Source organism: Pseudophryne corroboree, chromosome 3 (assembly GCF_028390025.1).
Source record: "Pseudophryne corroboree isolate aPseCor3 chromosome 3, aPseCor3.hap2, whole genome shotgun sequence".
In the NCBI taxonomy this organism is placed as follows: domain Eukaryota; kingdom Metazoa; phylum Chordata; class Amphibia; order Anura; family Myobatrachidae; genus Pseudophryne; species Pseudophryne corroboree.
The window spans coordinates 84,067,340-84,083,419 of NC_086446.1; the positions used below are offsets into that span (position 1 = coordinate 84,067,340).

Genomic DNA, 16,080 nt, shown 5'->3' on the forward strand with positions numbered 1-16,080 from the left:
ACTGAACAGCACCCAGCTCGTCCAGGCAGAGAATCAAACTGAGGTCTGGAGGAGGGACATAGAGGGAGGAGCCAGAGCACACCAGAATCTAAATTCTTTCTTAAAGTGCCCATGTCTCCTGCCGAGCCCATCTATTCCCCATGGTCCTTACGGAGTCCCCAGCATCCACTAGGATGTTAGAGGAAAAAAAAGATCTATGAAATGGCCATGTACCCCTTTCACATCTACAATGCCGGATCCCACCCGGGAATTGGAAACGGGTCCTTACCAGGTGGTATTCAGCATTGGAGCCTCTCTGCTGCCTTCCCGACTCGGCAATATGCAGGGTCGGTTGCCATAGCGGCTGGGGGCAGAGGTGGCACTGGTTGTAAGTGGCGCTGGGAGCTCATCTCCACGCTGCTTCTCCCTATGTAGTAAACTGTTCACGGGTCGCATCGACCTGGGAATCTGTTTACGCTGCCACTGACCTGGTATTCAACCCAGGAATCCCTTCTTATTACCCAGGTTGAATTACCAGGTCAGGCAAACCTGGAATTCTCCAAGACTCCTTTCACTTCGCACACGGACCATGTTGCCGGGTCGATACCGGGTTAATTTTTGCTATATGAAAGGGGTATTAGAAGACCAAGTTCTCTCTATGCAGCTCGCGCCAGAAGTATTATTCTTCGAAGCAGCCCATATAAATTTTCGCAAAACTAGGCACAAACCTGGTCCCCATGGCCATTCCAAGAGATTGCAGGCAGTATTTGTCATTAAATAAAAAAATATTATGTGTAAGAATAAACATGATGGCATCAGATACAAAGTCATGTCTACCCGCACGTAAACATCAATCTATGTTTAAATAATGCATGACTCTTTGATGTGGTATATTAGTGTAAAGTTCTTGAATATCTAGGGTGAGAAAACCCCACCCCATTGTCCAGGACATTTCAAATGTTTTTATTTTTTTTGTATTATGTTGTGTCTCTTCTATATTAAACTGAAAATGAACGTGATTTTTTAAATGTACATCCACAAAGTGTGAAAGATTAGACGTAAGTGAACCCATACCAGAAATTATTGGACTGCCAGGAGCAGAAGTGAAATTTTTGTGCAACTTAGGGAAATAATAAAAAAGTTAGTGAAGCAAACAAAAAGTAATATTCATCCTCAGACATTGCATTCATTTTACATAAATTTCTATATTCCTGAAGAGGTTTATCATACAATACTGTTATAGCAGAATTTGTTTGTTCTATGGAAAGAAAATAGGTTTCTTTGTAAAATTTGGGCACTCTGATTTGATTGATTTATGTCAAAAAGTCTAGTTATTTTCTTCCCAGAGTTGTTCTAAAGTTTGTAAACTCCCCTGATCTGTTTAATCAAGACTGATGAGGTTCACATCTGTTTGTTCTATATCTATTTTTTTAAAGGCAAAAAATCTTTTTCTACATACATTTCTAGTAAATGTATTAAAATCCATAAAGTAAAAAAATATTTGGTTTATGGTTGTTCAATTTGTGTATGGATTCTGATGCTAAAAATGTTTGCATTGACAAACATCCTTAGGGGATTCTGAATAATTATTTTTACTAGTTTGTGGTGAGATCTCTTATAACGGTTTCCCTTCTAGGATAATTGTATTAAGGTCCAAGTATATTTTGTCTAGGTGTTGCGTTTCCATGTCTAGGAAGAGATTGAAATCTAGTCTCTTTTTAGTATCTATTTTGAACTAGTATCTTGGTCACTATGTCCCCTTCTGTTTATTATGTTTTAATATTATCATTCTTGTAATACGCAATCTCTATTCCATTTTCTTTTTAGTTGAAATTAAGTCTCAAATCTTTCAACTCTACTGCTCATCTCTCTCCTTAAATGCAATACTGTCTTTATGCTTTAAAAGATCATCTTTTACTTGTTCTATTTTTTTCTGTACCACTTCATTCCACTTTTTTTGTAATTCTGGGTTGTGATGTTCAAAAATTCTTAGCCCTCTATTAGCATCAATATATTTTTGTAGTGAGATGCTGTCCCGCCAATTACTCATTTCCTCTTAAGAGGTCCTCCAGATGATGAAAATAATATATTCATATTTGGATTAGTGCTGGAGGGTGGTTCATCTCTGCTTTCATTTTAAGAAATTGAAGATAGAAAATGTAGACGTGATCAATATCTTTCTTTATAACTTCTAAAATCACCCATAGGAAAAAGCAGGGTATTATTATTCTATAAATTTATAATATCTATTGAGATTGCTATTTTAGAGCTAGAAATTGTGCATACATTAAAGAGATGAATAATCAACATGTCCCAGTTAGCAAAACTTTGAGAAAAAATAAATAAATAGAAAAATAATCAAAGATATTCCATGTATCACTGCGCTATAGATAATCCCATTAAAAAAATTGTTGAACTAAAAAATATAAAAACGTGTATCTGCTTCTCAATGAGTACAGCTCTGGGGATTTAGTAGTGTATGCCGGCGGCCGGGCTTCCGGCAGCCAGCATACCGGTGGTGCGCTACGCTATTTATTCTCCCTCCAGTGGGGTCATGGACCCCCAAGAAAGAGAAAAAGTGTTGGTATGCCGGCTGTTGGGATTCCGGCGCAGGTATACTGTGCGCCCGGGATTCCGACAGCCGGCAAACTGAAGACCACCCCAGCTCTGGCTACTAAGCCTAGGGAGCTGAAGTGTATCAAGGCAGACAGTCTGAGTAGGGGTATGGGCTGCATAGGTCTGTCAGGGAAGCACTGTAACTGCCTTCCCTGCTAGTCAGGAGGGGTGGGTATACTCAATGCTGCCGTGCAGTGTGCCATGGGAACCCGGACACAAGCTGCAAGCTGTTGTGGCGGGTCCTCCAGAGACTGATGTCCTGGTGGCCAGCAACCTGGACGCCAGCCCCAAGAAGCGGTGGCAGGTACCACGATGCAGGCAGACAGGGGCAATAAGCTGCTTACCTGTCCTCAGGCTTTATTGTTAAAATAATAATTTTTTTTTACTTAGCAACAGCCCAGGAGAACCGGATCTCTCAGGCACATTTCTAAAACTGGGGCTAGGGGAGGAGGAGCCAGTCACACTTCTAAAATGTAAAGTGCTGGCTCCAATCACCAATCTATTCCCCACTCTCATTGCTCCAGTGTTCCCTAGTGGATGAGGGAGATAATAGGATTTTGGTTACCTACCGGTAAATCCTTTTCTCATAGTCCGTAGATGATGCTGGGGTCCATATTAGTACCATGGGGTATAGACGGGTCCACCAGGAGCCATTGGCACTTTAAGAGTTTAATAGTGTGGGCTGGCTCCTCCCTCTATGCCCCTCCTACCAGACTCAGTCTAGAAACTGTGCCAGAGGAGACAACATACTTCGAGAGAAGGAATTACACAGATAGTGGCGAGACTCATACCAGCTCACACAAACATGCGAATCCGGCCAACATGCCGGAACAACTCAGCAACAGCTGAAACAGTAAATAACGCAGAACTTACCTAGGAACCAGGTAACACTGAACCATAAAAAACAACGCAGGAAAACGAAGCGCTGGGCAGGCGCCCAGCATCCTCTACGGACTACGAGAATAGGATTTACCGGTAGGTAACCAAACTCCTATTTTCTCTTACGTCTTAGAGGATGCTGGGGTCCATATTAGTACCATGGGGATGTACCAAAGCTCCCAGTATGGGAGGGAGAGCGCAGAAGCTCTTACAACACTGCTTGACCAAACTTGAGGTCATCAGAGGCCAAAGTATCGAACTTGTAAAACTTGGCAAACGTGTTCGACCCAGACCAAGTAGCTGCTCGGCAGAGTTGTACCGCCGAGACACCCCGGGCAGCCGCCCAGGAAGAGCCCACTTTACGAGTAGAGTGGGCCTTTACAGGTCTCGGACACTGCAATCCTGCCGTGGAATAAGTATGCTGAATAGTGAACCTGATCCAGCGGGAAATCGACTGCTTAGAAGCAGGACATCCAATTTTCTTTGGATCATAAAGGACAAACAGAGAGTCACTTTTCCTATGACGAGCCGTCCTCTTCACGTAAATCTTCAAAGTCCTCACTACATCCAAGGCCTTTGAAGTAATTGAGGAGTCAGTAGCCACTGGCACCACAATAGGTTGGTTGATGTGGAAAGCCGACACAACCTTAGGCAGGAACTGTGGACGAGTCCTAAGTTCGCCCTGTCTTCATGGAAGATCAGATAGGGGCTTTTACAAGATAAAGCCCCCAATTTCGACACGCGTCAAGCAGAAGCCAAGGCCAACAAGGTGACTGCCTTCCACGTGAGAAACTTGAGATCAGCCTCCTGTAGAGGCTCAAACCAAGCAGATTGCAGGAACTGCAACACCACATCAAGAACCCATGGAGCCGTAGGCGCCACAAAGGGAGGCTGGATGTGCAGAACCCCTTTCAAAAAGGTCTGAACCTCAGGAAGAACAGCCAATTGTTTTTGGAAGAAGATGGACAAAGCAGAGTTCTGGACCTTGATGGAGCCCAATCTCAGTCCCATATCATGCAGGAAAAGGAGAAAACGTCCAAGTTGAAACACCTCCGGATGGAGGCCCCACTCCCCCGGATGGAGATTGTGTCTGCTGAGGAAATCTGCTTCCCAGTTGTCTACGCCCGGAATGAAGATTGCCGACATCGCCACCGCATGCCTTTCTGCCCAGCTGAGGATTTTTTGACACCTCTGCCATGGCAGCCCTGCTCTTCGTTCCGCCTTGGCGATTTATGTAGGCCACTGTGGTCACATTGTCCGACTGCACCTGAACAGCCTGATGCTGTAGAAGGTGTGCTGCCTGCAGAAGGGCGTTGTACACGGCCCTGAGTTGCAGGACGTTTTATTGGGAGGAGTGACTCCTGATCCGACCATCGTCCCTGGAAGGTTTCTCCCTGAGCGACTGATCCCCAACCTCTTAGACTTGCATCTGTGGTTAAAAGGATCCAGTCTTGAATGCCGAACCTTCGCCCTTGCAGAAGGTGTGGAAGTTGCAGCCACCAGAGGAGTGAAATCCTGGCTTTCAGAGACAGGCGAATCCTCTTGTGCATGTGTAGGTGAGAGCCTGACCACTGGTTCAAGAGATCCAGTTGAAAAGGTCGAGGATGAAACCTGCTGTACTGCAGAGCCTCGTAGGCGGCAACCATCTTCCCCAGAAGGCATATGCATTGATGAACCGATACCCGGGTAGGTCTTAGGACATCCCGGGCCATTGTTTGAATCATCGACGCTTTTTCCACCGGGAGAAATACCCTCTGCACTTTCCGTGTCGAGGATCATTCCTAGGAAAGACAGCCGGCTTGTCGGCTCCAGATGAGACTTTGGAAGGTTCAGGATCCAACCGTGCTTCCTGAGCAGCTGTGTCGTGAGCGCGATGGACCGCAACAATCTCTCCCTGCACGACGCTTTGATCAGGAGATCGTCCAGATATGGAATTATGTTCACCACCTGTTTGCGGAGAACCATCATCTCTGCCATTACCTTGGTGAAGATCCTCGGTGCCGTAGAGAGGCCAAACGGCAGCGCCTGGAACGGATAGTGATCGTCCATCAGTGCAAATCTGATATGCTTGATGCGGTGCCCAAATGGGAATCTGGAGGTAAGCATCCTTGATGTCCAGAGACACCAGAAACTCGCCCTCCATCAGTCCTGAGATGACAGCTCTCAGAGATTCCATCTTGAATTTGAACTCCCTGAGGTAAGGGTTCAAAGACTAAGTTTAGAATAGGCCGTAACGAACCATACGGTTTTGGTACCACAAAAAGTTTTGAATAATAACCCTTGTTCCACTGTTGAAGTGGGACCAGAACAATGACCTCTGACACCACCAATTTCTTGACGGCCTCCAGAAGAATTGTCCTGTCTGCCAGCAGGGCTGGCAAGCCTGACTTGAAGAAACGGTGAGGCGGGGGATCTTGAAACTTCAGTCTGTACCCTCTGAACACTATATCTAAAACCCAGGGGTCCAGACCAGACGACACCCAGACGTGGCTGAACTGCCGGAGTCTTGCCCCCACCTGACCTTCCTCCACGCCTAGCTGTCCACCATCATGCGGAGGACTTAGGGGTATCAGAAGCGGGCTTCTAGGTCTGGGAACCTGCCGGAGCAGGTTTCTTTCCCTTGGCACGACCACCTCTGAAGAAGGTGTTCGAAGGCTTATTCTTTCTAGGCCTTGCGGGCCGAAAGGACTGTGACGTGGAAGATGAAAAAGGCTTCTTTGTAGCCGGTGCAGGGGAGAAAAGGAGACTTACCCGCGGTAGCCGTGGCAATCCACGCATCCAGCGCCTCCCCAAAGAGAGCCTGACCTTTGTATGGTAGGCCCTCCACACACTTCCTGGATTCCGCATCCGCAGACCAGTTGCGCAGCCAGAGACCCCCGCAGCCATGGAACCCAGGTCTTTCATGGAACCCACCAGGAACCCTGCAGAATCCTGAATATTACTTAAAAATAAATCAACGTCACCTTTGTCCAGCGTAGACGACTCCTCCTGTAGAGTGATTGACCACCTGGCAATAGCTTTAGCAATCCACGCACAGGCTATAGTAGGCCGCAATATAGCCCCTGAAGCCGTGTAAATGGATTTCAGCGTAGCATCCACCTTGTGATCTGCCGGGTCCTTTAACGCGGTAGACCCCGGGACCGGTAATACCACCTGTTTGGACAGCCTGGAGACAGAGGCGTCTACGATCGGTGGGGACTCCCATCTCTTTCTATCTTCCTCAGGGAAGGGAAAAGCCACCAAAACCCTCTTGGGAATCTGGAATTTCTTTTCCGGAGTTTCCCATGCATTTTCAAAGATAGCATTTAATTCTTTGGAGGCCGGGAAAGTCAGGGGGGCTTCTTATTATCTGTAAAGAAGGCCTCCTCCTCCTGTTCCGGAGCGGTGTCCGAAATGTGTAAAACATTCCTAACAGCCTCAATCATCAACTGCACCCCCTTGGCAAGGGATGCTGTCCCCCTCAATATATCCCCATCACCGTCTGCAGCGTCAGAGTCCGTGTCATCCTGCATAATTGCAAGTGCACGTTTGTGAGAATGTACCACAGGGGACCCCGATGAGGCAGTATCAGACCATACAACCATAGAGGACTGGAGGACCTGAGTGGCATGCTCAGTCCTAGCCACCCTATCAGAAATCTGAGAAATAGTCCCCCTCAGAGAGACTAACCATTCTGGCTCTCTAGCTGGGATCTGTGCTAAAACAGTGGAATCCTGATTACATGGTATGGAGTCTTCCTGGGAATACAAATCCTCTGCAGCATATGAAACCGTGTCCCTAGACATGTTGTCACACACCCTCAAACACACAGGGTATTATGTAGATAGAGTTTCCCCCCCCAAGAGTGGCAGAGAGACACAGAGATTGGAGCCAACCCACACAGCGCTATTTGAGTATAGGGAGACCCTAAACCCGCGCTGGCTGTGCCCCTTAATAGGTAACACAGCCTACAATACAGCCTCCCCCCCTTCTACAAACCCCTGCTACCGTACAGATAGCTGGAGATTTTCTCTGGAGGGACCTGGATCCACTTGGCAGTGAGTGCAGGCAGAAAAATGGCGCTGAACGCTGCTGGGTCCGCTCTGAGAAGCTCCGCCCCCTCAATGGCACTGTCTTCACGCTTTCTGAATGATTATACTGGCCGGAGGAATTGTGCTGGCCTGGATCCGCAGACCCAGACAGGCTTGAAGTGACCAGCGTAGGGTCAGGAGCTGGCCCAGGGCACCACCCCCCAAGCCTTCCTACCCTCTAGCCACCCTCTTCATACTGTCCCCCTGCTTGCAATGGGGGACAGTGACTCACTCGCCCACTCCTTCAGCACCTGAGGGGTTGGCGGCTGGCTGCCGGGGCGAGCATTCCCCTGTGGCAGGGCGGGATCAGACCCCTCTGGAGCTCACGTCCAGTCAGCGGGAGCAGTGGCTCAAGACCCCGCAGGGCGGACATTGCTCCCCCCCCCCCCCCCCCCCCCCAGTCCCTCACTGCAGGGAGGCTGTCGCCAGCAGCCTCCCTGTAAAATAACAAAACCTGAAAAGAAATAAAAAACTATTTTTTTAAGCGAACTCTGTAGAGCTCCCCTAGCTGTGACCAGCTCCTCCGGGCACATTTTCTAAACTGAGTCTGGTAGGAGGGGCATAGAGGGAGGAGCCAGCCCACACTATTAAAATCTTAAAGTACCAATGGCTCCTGTTGGACCAGTCTATACCCCATGGTACTGATAAGGACCCCAGCATCCTCTAGGACATAAGAGAAAATTTCATTATGATTAAAATCACACTACAAATTGAGGATCACCGTTGACCAAAAAGCAATAAAACTCAATTCATAGTAAATTTGAGATTTGGAGTGAAAAACATACCGGCGATGTCAAGTGATTTTTGATCGATAGCAAACACTATTCTTAGTAAGTTTATCCCTCACTGGTGTCCCATGGCTGCAGAGATCTGCAGGCTATGTTGTTATAAGATACCCGATTTAGTGATCCCAATCAGTTACAGTTTTATCCTTAAGTTGTGTTCCAGGCTAAATCAAATTGTCACTTGTCGGTGCATGCTGCAGCTGGAGATATGCAAGTAATAGCTGAGGTGTTATATTGTCGGGAACCGACTGATTTGTGTGGCTGTCTGATGGCAAATACCGCCAGCAGAAATATACAAATATTTATTGCATGGTGCATAGCTAGGAATACCCAATTAAGGGGTGGTCTTCAGTTTGCCGGCTGTCGGGAACCCGGCGCCGGAATCCCCGACAGCCGGCATACCGACACTTTTTCTGCCTCTTGGGGGTCCACAACCCCCCCGAAGGGAGAATAGATAGCGTGCCACCGTGCCCGCAGCGCGCCACCATGCCCGCAAGGGGCTCATTTGCGCTCGCCCAGCTGTCGGTATGCCGGCGTTCGGGATTCTGTCGCCGGTATGCTGACTGCTGGGAGCCCGGCCGCCGGCATACCCTACTACACCCCTATTAAGGGTATAGAACCATATCCGGAAATTTTGGGGGCACTTGTTTTTATTGTGATATAATTATGTATTAGGATATTATTATACACCTTTATATAGCACCACAAGAGTCCCGCAGCCACCTAACAAAGTACATATATAAATGAGCAAAACAGGAAAACAACAACTTACAGAACAAGACAATGTAGGACAAGTACATGGTATATAAACATTTCTGCATCAGCGTTCATGACACTGAAATAAGTATCCGGGTGGCAGAAACCCAGGGTTATGTGCCATTGTAGGGAGAATGGAGTAGAAGATAGTCTACGTAAGACAAGGAAAAGCATATGAAGGAAGAGGGCCCTGCTCATGAGAGTTTACATTATAAAGAGGAGAGGCAGACACGGGTAACACAGGGTAGACAGTGAGCATGGAACTGACGGGTGTTAGGATCTCCTGCTCTGTGCTGCCACGTCGCCATGGCAACCGGGAGGCAAGTGTTAGCGAAGTAACCTGAGCTCAGCTGATACTCCGGTCCGGGTTTTTACTGTGTAGTGGTTACAGGCTCTGTGCACGGCAGGGAATCCGGCGCTGGTTTTGTGCTCACAGTCTGTGAGGTCTGAGTGGGGCGTGGACAGCACCTGCTATATAAACCATCCTCTCAGGCTAGGCAAATGCTGCTGAATCTTTGTTTGTTAGTCAGTTCCAGAGAGTTAGCTAGTACTGTGTGACTTTGTATTTACTTGTTGATTACTGCGAATAGGCCTTGGGATTCGGTACTTCATTCTGCCAATCCGGACCTAGCAGTAAGACTGGAGTCAGTTGTTTGACCTGCTGGGGTTCTTTTGCTATTCTGTGAACCCAGCAGGTTTGCGGCTGTACTCTCAGACCTGCTTGCTTAATCCTCCCTCACTGTGCAGGGCGTCCAGGTGTCAGTTTAGTGGCAGTAAGCTGAACCTGTGCCCTGCAAGTGGGGGTTAGGATTGTGGATACTCTCCTTGTGTCTATATTTCTATCTCTGACCAAGGAGTTTATTCCCACACCCGTTGGTAACCCTTTGGGGTTTTTTCTGTTGCTCTTAGCAACATCATTTCAGGTGCTCCACATGTTAAATCACTACACCTCGCTTCATTGTCCGCTCTATTCCATCTGAGCATTCCTGACACTAGGGAGACACCCAATTCCTGAGCCTTTGGGCTTCTCCGTTCACTTTGTGTTTATTAGTTATTCCATCACCTCCTGTGTATGTTATGTTATACTGTCTGTGAGTTCGTTTGCTTCGCTTCCCTCTCTGTTCATACACCGGTATACTCCTGTTAGCACTGGTGTGTGTAACAACGGGTAGGAAGGAAGATGGCTGGGTTTGAAGAAGTGGATCTTGAGAGCCTGTTTCAAGTTTTATATAGAGATGGAGAGTCTAATAAGGAGAAGTAGAGAATTCCAGAGTTAGGGAGGAACACGGCCAAAATCTTGGAGTTAGGAATGGGAGGAAGGAAGTTGTCAGGAGGCAGCATGCATTTGAGGAGCAAAGAGGGTGGGTGGAAGTGTAAAGGGAGATAAGATCAGATATGTAAATGGGGGAGGAATGGGTGAGGGCTTTGTAAGGGAGTGTGAGAAGTTTGCATTGGATTCTGATGGGAAAGAGAAACCAGTATAAGCCTTTTATTGGAAGTGGTAGATTTGGAGATCAAGATGAGCTGGGCAGCAGCACTGAGTATTGAGTGGAGTTGAGAGAAGCAGAAGTAAGGAAGGCAAGATAGATTACAGTGGAGATGATGAGGGTTTTAGTGGCATCCAGGGTGAGGAAAGGACTGATTCTGGAAATATTTTTGAGATGGAAAGCAGACTGTGAGCGGTACGGATTCTGTGGTTTGAAGGAGCGGGAGGAGTCAAGGATAACTTTCCATACTTTGGGATCTAGAGGAGATAGTTGTGCTCTCAATAGATAAGGAATTGTGGGAGGTGAGGTTATGCAGGAGGGTGGGGAAATGATCAGCTTAGTTTTAGACTTGTAAATTTAAGATAGTGCTGGGACATCCAAGAAAAGATAGAAAAGGAAAGTTGGAGATATGAGTGAGGACAGAAGGTGAGAGGGCAGGGGAGGAAAGGTAGATTTCATTATCAGATGATATTGGAAGGGAGAGGATATTGGAAGTAAAAAGAGCTAATGAGTTCACCTAAAAAGGACGTATAGAGACAGAAAAGGAGAGGTCTAAGAACAGAACTGTAGGGGACTAGTAAAAGAAGTGGAGGTAGAGTCATGAGAGGAGACAGAGAAGCAGTCAGGAGAAGGACAGTCAGGAGGGTGCAGTACCAGGCAGACCAATGGAGTGAAGGATTTGCAGGAGTAGAGAGTGGGTCTACAGTATAGTGTTAAAAGCAGCAGAGAGGGAAGGAGAATCCGCCGAGTAGTGGCCCTTAGATTTGGTGCCATGGAGGTCATTGCAGAATTTTGTGAGGGTGGAGAGGAAGGAAGCCAGCATAAAATGGGTCAAGCAGGGAGTGGGAGGAAAGAAAGGCAGTTGTAGACAATAAGCTCAAAAAGTTTGGAGGCAAAAGGGAGGCGAGATATGGGATGGTTATTGGAGAGCATGTTAGAATCAAGGGTAAATTTGAAGGCAGAGGGGATAGTGCCTGATGAGAGGGAGAGATTGAGGTGGGCAAAATGGGAACAGGCAGAAGGAGAGAGTTAGTGAAGGAGGTGTAGAGGGGATAAAGTCTACTGGGGAGGAGAGGGGGAATGACCGGAAGGGGGCCATGACTATCTCCAGATATAGAGGAAAAAGAAGTCAGAGTTGGTCACATGGATGGGGAGGGGTGGTCATGGAAAGGAGGGGGCGGGTTGTTTAGGGTCTGGTGGGATGTGTGTCCTGACGTATGGAGTCAATTTTGGATGTGACATAGGAGGCAAAATCAAGGGCAGAGAGTGAAGAGGGGGGTCAAGGCTAAGGGGGGCAGAGAAGAGAGTTGACAGTGGCAATGAGACACCAGGGATTTGAAAACTGGGAGATGGAGTTCTTGAAGTAAGACTGTTTACAGAGGTAAAGAGCAGCACTGTAGGATGAGAGCTTAACTTTGAAATGGAGAAAGTATTTTGGTTTTTAATTGTATCTTCACTTTATTATAAACTGTAATTCGCTTCGGGACAGTGGGAAAAAAATTACTTCGGTCTTATTCAAAGATGAAATCCACTTTCTGTTGGGAGACTTCTGGGACTCCGTACGTGTGTCTACAATCTCCACGGACACAAATAACTTAACACATAATTACTCTATGTTCATTCATTGGTCGGCTAAAATAAACAAATAACCTGGAATTAGTGAACTCAACCCATCTGCTGTGAAAAAATTCTGTAGAATGGAAACATGTCAGCAGGACGGGTGAGAGATGGAATAACTACTCCAGAAACAGCATATCCATTGGATGAGATCAGGGACAAGATACAAGGGCATCAGGTGTCTGCCATGAAAGTTCAAGGTGCTTTTCATCCCTGTTATGACATCACTTTCTGACTTTTGCATTGTGAGTGCAACTCTAAAGGTTGATGGATGGGAAATTTCTATGAAAGCCGTATTATGCAAAATTCTCCTCTTAATTTTTGAGTTTGTACATTGAGAGATTCCACTGACAGAGACCAGCAGTTTGTACAAGAGACATAGGGGCAGATGTATTAAGCCTGGCGAAGAGACAAAGCAGTGATAAGTGCAAGGTGATAACGCACCAGCCAATCAGCTCCTGTCAATTTACATATTGGAGCTGATTGGCTGGTGCGTTGTCACCTTGCACTTATCACTTCTCCAGGCTTAATACATCTGCCCCATAATGTTTTGCTTCGAGGCACAATCTGTCTGAAATATCAGTAAGAACAATACATAGATTCCCACTCTGTAAGGTTGTGATCATTTTCACGAATGGTTTGGAAGAAGTAAACTATATAACACTAATAAGTGGTCAGGTTTTATTTAGGACAGTTCTTCTAGAAGCATGCATTTATGTTTACATAGTATACAGTTCTTGTATTCATTATCAAATGTTATTTTTACATACAGTAGTATTCTTTGTGCATATGATTATAAGCTCACATGTTCTTTGTGCTGCCTATTACTATAGCTGTGTGCTGTTCTGGACAAGCCACTACCCTGTTGCTGGCAGCTGCCAATATGTGCTGCTAATCTATTAACAGATACAAAACGCATCTTAAAAGCACCATTTGGAGTTGCTTTTGTTTGTTTTGTTTTTTCACCTGTTGTATATCATAGGCCAGAGATTCTCAAACTCAGTCCTCAGGCACGCTTACAGTCCAGGTATTAAGAACATCCATACTTGTTCATAGATAATATAGTCAAATTATATTTAGGTTTGTCACCTGTGCTTAAGCATATTTGTCAATAGGAGTTTACCCCGTTATCTCCTTGAGCACTGTTCCTCATGTCCTCCTACACTCTGTATAACATTTGGGTGATCAATTACTAGAAGCTACTATACATGCTGCAGTTACTTTTCTTTCATTCCAGTCAATTCATGGATATTAATTGGCAAAAATGGATCAGAAGAAAAAAAACAAAAAAAAAACCCCCAAAACAAGAATATAAGTCACAGTAATACAAACAACACCAGTTCAAACCTTTATATAACAGGGGGAAAATTAAGAGCCAATGTCAGGAAAAATACTACGCTTTATAAAATATGTTCAAATAATTGTTTAACTAGATGTGACTTCATTCATTTCACTAAAATCAGAACAGGAAAATGACTTATCCCCTGTGTGAGTTCTCTCATGACTAACAAGATGTGATTTTTTTGCAAAACATTTCCCACAATCTGAACATGAGAATGGCTTGTCACCTGTGTGACTTCTCTCATGTATAACAAGAAATGATTTATATGAAAAACATTTCCCACACTCTGAACATGAAAATGGCTTCTCACCTGTGTGATCTCTCTCATGTGTAAGAAGACTTGATTTGTATGTAAAACATTTCCCACACTCTGAACATGAAAAGGGTTTTTCACCTGTGTGACTTCTCTCGTGTCTAACAAGATGTGATTTCTTTGTAAAATATTTCCCACACTCTAAACACGAAAATGGATTCTCACCTGTGTGAATTCTTTCATGTATAACAAGAAGTGATTTATATGCAAAACATTTCCCACAAGCTGAACATGAAAATGGCTTCTCACCAGTGTGAATTCTCTCATGTGCAAGAAGACTTGTTTTATATGTAAAACATTTCCCACACTCTAAACATGAAAAAGGTTTTTCACCTGTGTGAGTTCTTTGATGTCTAACAAGATGTGATTTCTTTGTAAAATATTTCCCACACTCTAAACATGAAAATGGCTTCTCACCTGTGTGTATTCTCTCATGTATAACAATATGTGCTTTATGTGTAAAACACTTCCCACACTCTGAACATGAAAAAGGTTTCTCACCTGTGTGACTTCTCTCGTGTGTAACAAGAGATGATTTCTGGGTAAAACACTTCCCACACTCTAAACATGAAAATGGCTTCCCACCTGTGTGACTTCTCTCATGTTTAACAAGACTTGCTTTATATGTAAAACATTTCCCACATGCTAAACATGAAAAAGGTTTCTCACCTGTGTGACTTCTCTTATGTTGAACAAGAGTTGATTTACGTGCAAAACATTTCCCACACTCAGAACATGAAAATGGCTTCTCTTCTGTGTGAAGACTCTGATGGGTAACAAGGTGTGATTTATGTATAAAACATTTCCCACACTCTGAACATGAAAAAGGTTTCTTACCCATGTGATTTCTCTCATGTGCAACAAGAGTTGATTTACGTGCAAAACATTTCCCACACTCAGAACATGAAAATGGCTTCTCATCTGTGTGAAGTCTCTGATGGGTTACTAGAGCCGATTTGCATGCAAAACATTTCCCACACTCTGAACATGAATATGGTTTTTCACCTGTATGTATTTGCTGATGTCTAACAAGAGCTGATTTCTTTGGAAAACATTTCCCACACTCAGAACATGAAAATGGCTTCACACCAGTGTGAACTGTCTTATGTGTAACAAGATGTGATTGGCGTGCAAAACATCTCCCACACTCGGAGCATGAAAAAGGTTTCTCACCTGTGTGAACTCTCTCATGTCTAACAAGAGCTGATTTCTTTGGAAAACATTTCCCACACTCTGAACATGAAAATGGCTTGTTACCTGTGTGAATTTGCTGATGGATAACTAGAGCTGATTTATGTTTAAACCGTTTCCCAAATTCAGTACATGGAAATTGCTTCACTCGTGGCTGACTTCTCTCAAGTGTAGCAAGATGTGATTTATGTATAAAACCTTTCCTACTCTCAGAACATGGACATAACTTAACACCAGCCTTAGCTGGCTGATGGGTAATAAGCTTTGTGTCCTGTGTAAAACATTTGCCATCTACAGAACAGGGAGAGATTGTGGCTAAACTAAAAGCTGTACTGTGTGAGTTATCAGGAGAACACTGTTCATGGTTAGGGGGATCAAATGAAATATCTGTACTGTGATGTACTGGATGTGTAATGGGATTTTCATCTGGAGAATCCTCTGTGATATCTTCTGTTTTACAGTCCTTAGATAAAATTAGAAATTCTTCTGAGATATTGCTGCTGTCACCTCCATCTACTGGGAATAGAATAAATATATGTAAATGTGAATATATCGCCATAACAAATATATGCCCAGATTTATCAAGCCTTGGAGATAAAGTACCAAACAATTAGCTCTTAACTGTCATTTTTCAAACACAGCTTGTAACATGACAGTTAGGGGCTGATTGGCTGGTACTTTACCACCGTGCTATTTATCACTCTACAAGGCATGACAAATCTGGACCATACTTTGACCAAAATCTTGGTAAAAAATCTCCAAATTACCATCAAATAGATAATTACAAGATGTTACAAGGTAGAATTTATAGCTCAGTGATGGACACACTGTATAAGCTGTGCTACACATATTTCAGGGTTTACATGTTTACTATTTGTGATGCCTGCAATATCTAGAGCTTGGGCCACATTCAGAGTCAGGTATAAACGCATGTTTGAGTCCTACTCAGTGTTGCACGCATACATTTTTTTTTTTTTTACTTGTGTAATTTTTTATTGAAGTTTTTCACAGGGAAAAGAAAAAAAAACATTAAATACAGAACAAA

General features: G+C 44.8%; 1 protein-coding gene across 5 annotated transcripts in view; it reads right to left on the minus strand.

Moving 5' to 3' along the window:
* LOC135057040 (oocyte zinc finger protein XlCOF6-like) overlaps positions 1-16,080 on the minus strand; it is a 189,144-nt gene that overhangs the window by 125,790 nt on the left and 47,274 nt on the right. For 3 of the 5 annotated variants that reach the window (XM_063962895.1, XM_063962894.1, XM_063962896.1), the window contains one exon: positions 12,857-15,551. In XM_063962895.1, the coding sequence (XP_063818965.1) occupies positions 13,615-15,551 (1,937 nt within the window). In that variant the 3' untranslated portion in view covers positions 12,857-13,614. Of the gene's footprint in view, positions 1-12,856; positions 15,552-16,080 lie in introns of those variants that run through there. The other 2 variants (XM_063962898.1, XM_063962897.1) reach the window with 2 other exon arrangements.